At 49.4% G+C, this 9,173-nt stretch overlaps 1 protein-coding gene across 1 annotated transcript; it reads right to left on the bottom strand.

The window, feature by feature from the left end:
- Positions 1-381: 381 nt before the first annotated feature.
- Positions 382-4,097, bottom strand: FOXL2 (forkhead box L2). The gene has a single exon (XM_085634520.1). The coding sequence runs from the start codon at positions 3,814-3,816 to the stop codon at positions 2,893-2,895; it is 924 nt and encodes a 307-aa protein (XP_085490646.1). The 5' UTR covers positions 3,817-4,097; the 3' UTR covers positions 382-2,892.
- Positions 4,098-9,173: the final 5,076 nt, after the last annotated feature.

The raw sequence follows: 9,173 nt of genomic DNA, 5'->3' as shown, positions 1-9,173 counted from the left end.
TTCATATTTTGAAGTGATCTTAAAAATATTTTCCATAAATCATGGACCGCTCTGAATTATGGGTTTGTATAGCACTGCATTTCCTGCAAAAAACATCATGGTGTTTGTGTGTGTTGCATATTTTGTACATACATAAATATAGGAAAAATACGTGCACATGTCCAATGCTTGTCCCATCGCCGTATGTTTACATGGGCAACACTAACTCGCATTTTGGTTTGAGATCAGATGCTATGGCCTTTCTATATATTTGTAGTTACTGAGGAAGCGACGCGGAAGAAACGTTGCCACTTAGCTTGTTTTGCACTACTTGTGTGCGAGAGATATGAATTACTCTTGCAAGAAATGATATTAAAACAATATTAAAAGAAACATATTTTATTATGGATTTGCAATGCTAGAAAAGGTAAAATAAAAAGTGCTAGTTTACGCTAGTGTAAAAATTGGTCCCCAAAAAATTAGGCCGAGGGAATAGCTAAGTGTAGTAAGACACCAGTTGAAAGCGTCTCGTGGCTCTTTTTTAGGGGCTTTTCACGTGAACATACCCAGTCAGAGGGGGCCGGAGGAGGGCCTGGAAAACATGGCAGGCAGAAAAGGCACAAACACGAGTCTTGAGGGCCGGTCTTTGGTGAGAGAAGGAAGGGTCGTCCGGGTGTCGGGCTCCTGGGGGTGTAAAGCCACGGTTCCTCCGGCTGCGGAATATTTCGTGTCTCAACTGTCCCGCCCGGTTCGTTGCCGGGGCTGTTCGTTTTCAGGCCGCTGGTTTTCGGCACCATCGCTGTCTCGAGACTCACTGGCCAACCCGCTCCCCCTCCCCTCTCCCCCCACCTGGAATGGCGACGAGGCAGTCAGTCCCCTGTCAGGCTATACTCAGAGTACGCACTGAGGACAGACTGTCCCCTGACTACGCACTGAGGACAGACTGTCCCCAGACTACGCACTGAGGACAGACTGTCCCCAGACTACGCACTGAAGACAGACTGTCCTCAGAGTACGCACTGATGGCAGACTGTCCTCAGACTACGCACTGATGACAGACTGTCCTCAGACTACGCACTGAGAACAGACGGTCCCCAGACTACGCACTGAGGACAGACTGTCCTCAGACTGCCCACTGATAACAGACTGTGCCCAGACTACGCACTGAGGACAGACTGTCCTCAGACTGCGCACTGATAACAGACTGTCCTCAGACTACGCACAGATGGCAGACTGTCCTCAGACTACGCATTGATGACAGACTGTCCTCAGACTGCGCACTGATGACAGACTGTGCTCAGACTACGCACTGAGGACAGACTGTCCTCAGACTCTCCCCAAACTAACCTCATACTGCTCACTGCCCACAGACTGATTTTGCCTAAAGACTGCCCACCCAGTCTGCCCTCATGATGTTCACCCACTTGCCACAAGCTGAGGCTGCCAATGTGTGGCACACAGACTGACCACAGACAGCTCATACGCTGCCACCGATTGTTCGCAGACTATACATCGACTGCCCACTACCGGCAGACTTCCCACAGACTTCCCACCAACTTCCCACAGACTGCCGCAAAATGCCCACAGACTGACCTCAATGACCCGCTGCGGACTGTGTGCCCGTCTCTTTGGCATTCGGATTGTGCCCTTGAGTGGTCGGGAGGCAGGGCTCAGACTGGCTGCCCAGATTCTCTACCCACAGACTGACCATTGGCTTCTTACAGACTGCCCACGGAATACCCAGAGATTGCCCACAGGCTTCACAGACACTGTCCACAGACTCCCAACAGTGCCAACTGAGTGACCACTGACTAAAGACTGACTGTAGAGTCCCACAAACTATCAGTAGCCTACTCGGATAATGACCACCAACGTCCCACCCTGTCTGCCGCAGATTGAATTAAGACTACCCACAAACTGCCCACAGATTGATGACATGGAATCCACTGCCCACAAACCGTCCTTCTCTCTATCCCTGCGACTCTGCCCTGGGGAGGCCGTGTCTCACGCACACTGTGCACTTACTGCCCAAAGACGGCCCACGCACTGTCTGCAATTCACCCCCTTGTTTTTTGGGTGAAACATTCACATATTGGCAGCTGTGGCACACTATAAGAAAAACAGACCTGTCGTGGCCCTCTTAACAACTTTGTGTAACCATGCCTCGTCTTTAACTCATTTTAAATTTTCTATACAACAGCCCCCCCCCCCCTTTTGAGCCTACCCATGGCATTGATGTAAACGGGAGACTGGCGTTTAAACCGTGCACGTTTTAGCTATTCTGAGTCCTTGCACCCTCAGCTCGAGCCAGTGTCCACAGACCCTCCGGTCGGTGACAGGGTGTTTGTGGCAGGCGTCAGCACCAGGTTCCAGGGCCGCGGCCTTGTTTGTGCTCGTGAGCTCCTGGAAGGTGCAATTGTTTTGGTTGGGGGGTGGGGGGTAATTTCTTGCTCGGAGGGTCTGAGAGTCTTGCAGTTCTGTGGCCAGCCTCACCCGCGGGTGATTCAAGGAGCCCCTCGCAGTATCGAGCAGTCACATACACTGGTTAGTCAGCATCTACTCCATAGTGATTTCACAGAGTCTCACACTTTGGAGTCCAGTCTCACTCCAGGCTGTTTTTCAATGCCCCTTGTGGTTTAATGCGTCTCATAATGAAGCAAAGTCTACATTTCTGCCAGCCTCATTAACTCCCATTGGTCCTGTCCACTTTAAACTGCCCGACTAAATGGAATGACCCATTGACTTCAATGGAGTCTCACACCTGTGAATTGTTCATTCGCCTGCTGGAAGTTGAAGTCTTGGTCCCAGGCCCTGCTTCCCTGAGCCAGAGCCCTCCGGGCAGGGCGCGCCGGGGCCCCCCTCACCCTACCTTTGGGAGGAGCCCCTTGGGGGTCAGAGTCCGCGGGCAGCGCCTCAAATGTCTATCCTGGAGTGCAGGGAGCTATGTTTGCTCTCGTGGTCCCAGTAGGAGCAGTGCATCATGGAGAGCTCGGCCGGCTGGCGGGCGCAGGCGAACTGCAGCCCCCCGCCGCTGGGGGGCGCGCTGGTCGTGGGGCTGGCCGGGCTGAGCTGCTGGCCGTGGTGGGGGTGCGCGTGGTGGGGGTGGTGGCCCATGCCGTTGTACGAGTTGACCATAGAGGGGAGGCCCATGCTCTGCATCCGGCCGTAGGGCCCGTAGGAGCCCGGGGGCGCGCCCAGTCCCTTGACGCCCCCGGGGCCCCCGTTGCTACTGGCCATCTGGCAGGATGTGTAGGCCATGGGGGCCGCCGGCTGGCCCAGGGGCCACGAGTTGTTCATGAAGCCGGACTGCAGGTACTTGGGCGGGGACAGGTAGCCGTAGGTGTCCTGGCCGAATAGCGCCTTGCCGGGCGCAAAGTGCGCGGGCGGCGGGCGGAAGGGGCGCTTCATGCGCCGCCGCCGGCGGTAGTTGCCCTTCTCGAACATGTCCTCGCAGGCCGGGTCCAGCGTCCAGTAGTTGCCCTTGCGCTCGCCGCCGCCCTCCCGCGGCACCTTGATGAAGCACTCGTTGAGCGAGAGGTTGTGGCGGATGCTGTTCTGCCAGCCCTTCTTGTTCTTCTCGTAGAAGGGGAACTTGCCGATGATGAACTGGTAGATGCCCGACAGCGTCAGCCGCTTCTCGGCGCTTTCCCGGATGGCCATGGCGATCAGCGCCACGTAGGAGTAGGGTGGCTTCTGCGACGGGTCGGGCTTCTCCGAGCTCTTCTCCAAGCCGGGCTCCTCCTTGACACGCTCGGGCTCCTTGCCTGAGTGGGGGGCGTCGTGGTGGGCCAACAGGGCCACCGTATTCTCCTCCGGGGCCTGGTAGCTGGCCATCATGCTAAGCTGGTGGGCGAGCAGCAGGCAGGGGCTTCCAGGCGCCAGCTGGAGTCCTGGGCAGGTGCTGGGGTCTACGACACTGAGGTAAGTAGGGCTGGGGCGGCAGTTTCCACGCTCCTGTGCGCCTCTGTCAGCAGCCCCTGCGGGTCCCCTTCATGGAGAGGGGGCGGTGAGTGCTGAAGACCATAACCAGGCCTGCCACTCCTGTGCCTCTCAGCGCTGTGCCCGCGCAGTCAGATGTGTGAGGGGTCCCTGCTCCAGGCTGCCTCTTTCCTGCTTCTCACCTCTCTCCTCCCGCCTCCTTCACCTCTCTCCTCCCTCCCCCTCACCTCTGTCCCACACTCCCTCCTCCAGCACCCTCCCTGTCCTGTGCAGGGTTCCGCTTTCGTCAGCAGCGCCTGGCCCTATGGCAGAGCGCGGCCGAGTTCACTCTCAAGTCACAGCCGCAGGGCGACTCCACATCCCTCGTTGTACATTTATTTCCCTGGTCCGGGATCTGTGGCCGCGCGGGGGTGCGGGGGCCTCCCGTGGCTGTCAGTCACTGATATCAGCAGAAGCCCTCTCTCTCTCTAATTCTAGACGTATTGCTGCGCCAGCCCGTCTAAGATGCTGCTCACAAAGCGCTTGCGGCACCTCCTGGCTTCTTCGGGGCGCTTTAGACTCAACTACAGACTCCAATCAAAGCTTGGCACACATTCCAAACGTAGATCAATTCTGGTCTTCCCCTTCGAAATATGGCTCACAAAAGCAAGCAAGCAGCATTCCACACAAAATCAAACACTCTCAAACATGGACATGACAGTAGCAAAACCGGGGTGTCCCCTAAAAATATAAGTAACAAACCAAACCGCAAATTACACATAAACAAACAGAGGCTTCAATTACATAACACAACGCACTTTCTCATGACACACACTAGACCACCAAAGATAACAAACGCAAATCTTCCCCTCACAAATCACAGCACACTCGCAAAAACACAGAGTACACGCGCTCATAAAAGGCAAGTATACACTGTGCAAAACGTGATATGTGCTCACAAAACACAGTTTACTCTGACAGCTACTTGGTAAACACTCAAAAAACACCGTGCACTCCCTAGTACACGCCGCGGTCTAAACTCTTGAGCGCATTTCGTACACTGACCAGACAGAATACACCCCCGAAATGTGGTGCGCACTCACCAAAGGAACCGGATACCACTTTGTGGAGGTTGGGGTGTGTGTGTGTGGGGGGGGGGGGGGGGGCACGTGCCCAGAACTCACGGACCTTCATGCACTGCACACCCCCTGCACATCACCATAGAAGAAGCAGACGTGGCGGCGCCGTGACGACGTTCTCGGCCACCGCACACTGACATGTCTCTGACGCAGAAGTAAAGCGTACTCTGTCGTCAATGCGGTTTCTTGGCGCTGAAGAACGATGGTCGTTCATGGGAAGAAGTAAGACTGGAACCCCTGATTAGACGGTCGAAGACAGGCCTCATTCGTGGGTACAAGTTGCCTCCAAACCGCTGCTGACGAGGAAACCCCTGCTTTGTGTGGCGAATGGGTGCCCACGTGCACGCTGGGTTCAACTCGACCACTAACAGCAGCCCGACGCCAGTGGTAAAAGGAACCTTCACCCCTCTGCCCTGCCCGAAAACTAACACGAATTATAAACCCAGAACCTGAATTAAATGCCAACTTTATTCTCAAACCTCAAACAGTTTGGTTAAACTATAGATGCGGTTTGAACATCAAATATTTCAACATTCAAGTATTTTCACTTTATGTTTTCGGTATTTTTGTCAACTGTTTTAGTTCTTGCTATTATGAATACATGAATGCTAGAGCCATGAACATTAGCATTTGTTTTAACACCACTGTTTTCAGTGATGGGAAATGCTAATTTCTGACCCATTTTAAAGAGCAAATTGGCGAAACCCAATATCTCGACATATATGTTTTGTTTTGCTGTATTAGGGTATCTGCATGGCACCACGGGCAGGCCACACAAGACTTCCCACCCCCGACCGTTATCAAAAAACAGGTTTTTGCTTAGCTCGCGCGCAGCTTATGGTAAGTCATATAGGTCCAGTCTTCCAGCCAGCCCCGAGCGTCCAGTGTCTAAGCGCTCCAAAATGTGTTACTAAAGCGCTGTGAGTGGTCATGAAGTTGCGCAGATCACAAAAAGTGGTGAAGGCTGCGCCGGGACTTATGCAAGCTCAGCTAATATGGCTGCCAGCCAAATGATGCACATTAAAACGCGCTCCTAATTAACCCACTCTGACTGAAGGAAGTTTATTGTATATAGTGAGTTACAAAATCCTCAATGTACTGCGCAAACAAACCCCAATGCGCACCTGTAACGCACAAACATGCTTTAATGCGCAGGTGCATGACGCAAACACGTTTGATACGCAGCTGCGTGTTTCCTTCACGTCGCAATGCGCATCCTCAGGAACTGCTTGGCATCAACAAACATAATATGAGAGGGTAGCTAGAGATGGTTAATGTCTGCTTGGGAAGCCTTCTCGGGACAGCGGCCCTCTGAAAAGCCCACTGACATGTTTCAGACTTCCCTGGGCCTCCTCAGGACGTTCGGCGTAGGGTCTACGCACCTTCTGCACGAACTTGTGCTGTTATAGCTCCTTGTTGCTACGTCCGCAGCTTCCATCCGCTGAAAATGACAGGTCTCACCTTTAACAACCTGGACTGCACTCACCTCTGTGAAAACAGAGAGGTGACTTTTGTGGTTATTTCAGCAGAAGAATTAATTAATCGAAGGAGCCAACCTCCATGCTATCTGAGCTATGTACGTGTCCCACAAGAACATACATGTTTATGTTAAGCAGGCGCAGTGCTTTATAAAACTCCCTCTCCCTGTATTATCTTGGAATAAGACATTTAACCAAAAGCAGGATGCAAGTGGTCACATTTGTATAATAAGGTAGAAATGAAATTGGCATTGCCCTGTGAGTGCGAGGAGAACTGTTTCCATGGTTTGTCAGTTTCCGAGTGGTAATAAAGTTGAATCTGACCTTTGCACTCTAGTAACACATGTGTGAGGGTGTGTTTACTTGTTTAGTTGATCTAAGTAGCACCAGTTAATGGGACCCATTTCTTTTCACTGCCATGACATAACTGTGCATTATTTATGCCATGGAAGGGAAGGTTACTGAGGCCCGTGTGCAGGGGAGGGTGAAAATTAGGTGCGTTAAAACAGAACATGACTGGATCTAGCTCATGAGTTTTCCCTTCAGGTTTGGAACTCCTTATGGTCAAAATTGCACACTGCTTCGCGTTCTGCAAGCACCACTCAGACTTTGTATTTTTTTTTTACAACAAACTTTTTTTTACTCCCTCTGATTTGTTTCGTTTCAAATTAATTGATTCTAAAAAATGTTGGTCCTGCCCCTCTGACAACAGTGACTTTTTTCATATGTTCTTTCACTGCCCGTTGGTTAAATCCCTCTGGTCCCGTATTTGGTCTAAATTGAATGAAATCCTAGCCACTGACCACACTTTTGAGATTGTCCATATCTTTCTGGGTGGTATCGCTCCTATATGGAATGTTTCTAGCAATGTACGTAAATTTATAGATTTGTATATAGCCATTTCTTTACAGATTATCACGACTAATTGGAAAGATACTTCTAAGATCTCGTACAATGCATGGTGGAACCTATTGTGCCATCACCACCGGCTGGATCGTGCTTTTGCCACCACTGCTCCTCTTTTGATCAAAAAAGACTTGTTATGGTTGCCAATAACTATTTTTCTCTCCCAATCTGCCCCTTAAACAGCTGTTTTATTGTTTTTTTTTTTTTCTCTTCCTTGGTCATTGTTCTCATACCGCTTCTTCTACTTTATATATGCATTTATTAACTTACGGTAATTATATGATGCTTATTCTGTACATTGTTTGCATTTCCCCCCTCCCCTCCTCTCCTCTCTTCTCCACCCTCCCTGCCCTTTAATCAAAATTTTTTTAAATGCTTTTTCACTAAGTATATTCCCTATTTTTCTATTGGCATTTGCTAAATTGTATAATTTGGATTTTATTATTGTACTATTGCATTGCCTTTGTTTTACTCTGTACTGATGTTTTACTTGGTTTATGATGCTTAATAAAGCTTTCTAAACTGAAAAAAAACAGAACATGACATTCACTGGAAAAAAACCACAGTTAAATATTGAGTTATGGTTCTGGCTCAAACAGGTTAACCCATAGAAACATGTTAGTAGTCGTTCTGAATGCACACAACATGTTATTGTGCCCTTCACGCACAAAATATCTACCATGGCACAGACACATAACAATTAAAAAGAGATCATGGCGGGTGCCGTGAATTATTGCATGTGTTGTGTGCAGAGATGGTTTAAGGCCCGGGCAAAAAGGACCCCAGCCCTTATGGGGACCCCTGACAGAGCTAGCGCTGTTCTGCAGTCTAGCCCTGATAGCCTAGAATAATTCTGAAACAGAGTGTTTTAAATACCGTTTTCCGTTCATTTATTTTTAAAGTGAGTGGTGTGTGAGTCTATTCGGATATTTTTCAGAAAAATGTTGCCTTTATGTTGCATGCAACAACCATTAAAAAAAGTTTGTTTTGGATCAATAAAGGACCTCACATATGAGAAATGGCAGAGGGTCAAACAGTTATTTTCAGTAATATTAGCGAGCTGCTGCTGTGTTACATCCACAATCCCAGAATATTAGATATAAACACATTTGGAATCTGGACAAGTTTGTCTGTGCACTGTCAGTGACCTGACCAAGCAGTGGATGGAAGAGCTGAAACGATATAATAAATTCAAAGCCGTTCCGAATGGGGGCCCCCAAAATACTTTTGGCCCAGGGCCCCCAAAATCCTTAGGATGCCCATTCATAACCATAACGGGGGAATTTGTTTTACATGTGTGAACCAGTTTCATAACTCAGCTTCTAAATGTAATTGTATTTTTCTAGTTAAAAATAAACACTTCTTCGCAAGTTAGAGTTTCCATAGGGAGAGACCTTTTTGTTTCACTAATAAATGTGGTGCTCTTTGATAAATCTGCACAAAACTTTCCCAAAAAATAAAAATAAATTAATGAGCCTTAACTCCTTCAATGAAATGTTTTGCGCTGATTCATCAAAGGGGGATAGATTAAAAAACATGTGTTCCAAAAATGTGATTTGCCACGTGAATTCCCATAGAAAACTTTGCTCTGGGATACAAAAATAATGACTGAATGCAATTGCGCCAAATCTAGAAAAAAGTTGGCACTTTAATACTATTTTAAAGATAAGGCGATTCGGTCGGTCGCTGCCAACACCCTAGCACCCTTCGAAATAATATGAGTCAGACCATTTGAGGAGTGCGGTTTCGTTGA

The sequence above is a fragment of the Triturus cristatus genome, chromosome 11, assembly GCF_964204655.1.
Source record: "Triturus cristatus chromosome 11, aTriCri1.1, whole genome shotgun sequence".
NCBI classification, from domain to species: domain Eukaryota; kingdom Metazoa; phylum Chordata; class Amphibia; order Caudata; family Salamandridae; genus Triturus; species Triturus cristatus.
The sequence above is the reverse complement of the archived record's forward strand: the minus strand, read 5'-3'. Positions and strand labels throughout refer to the sequence as shown.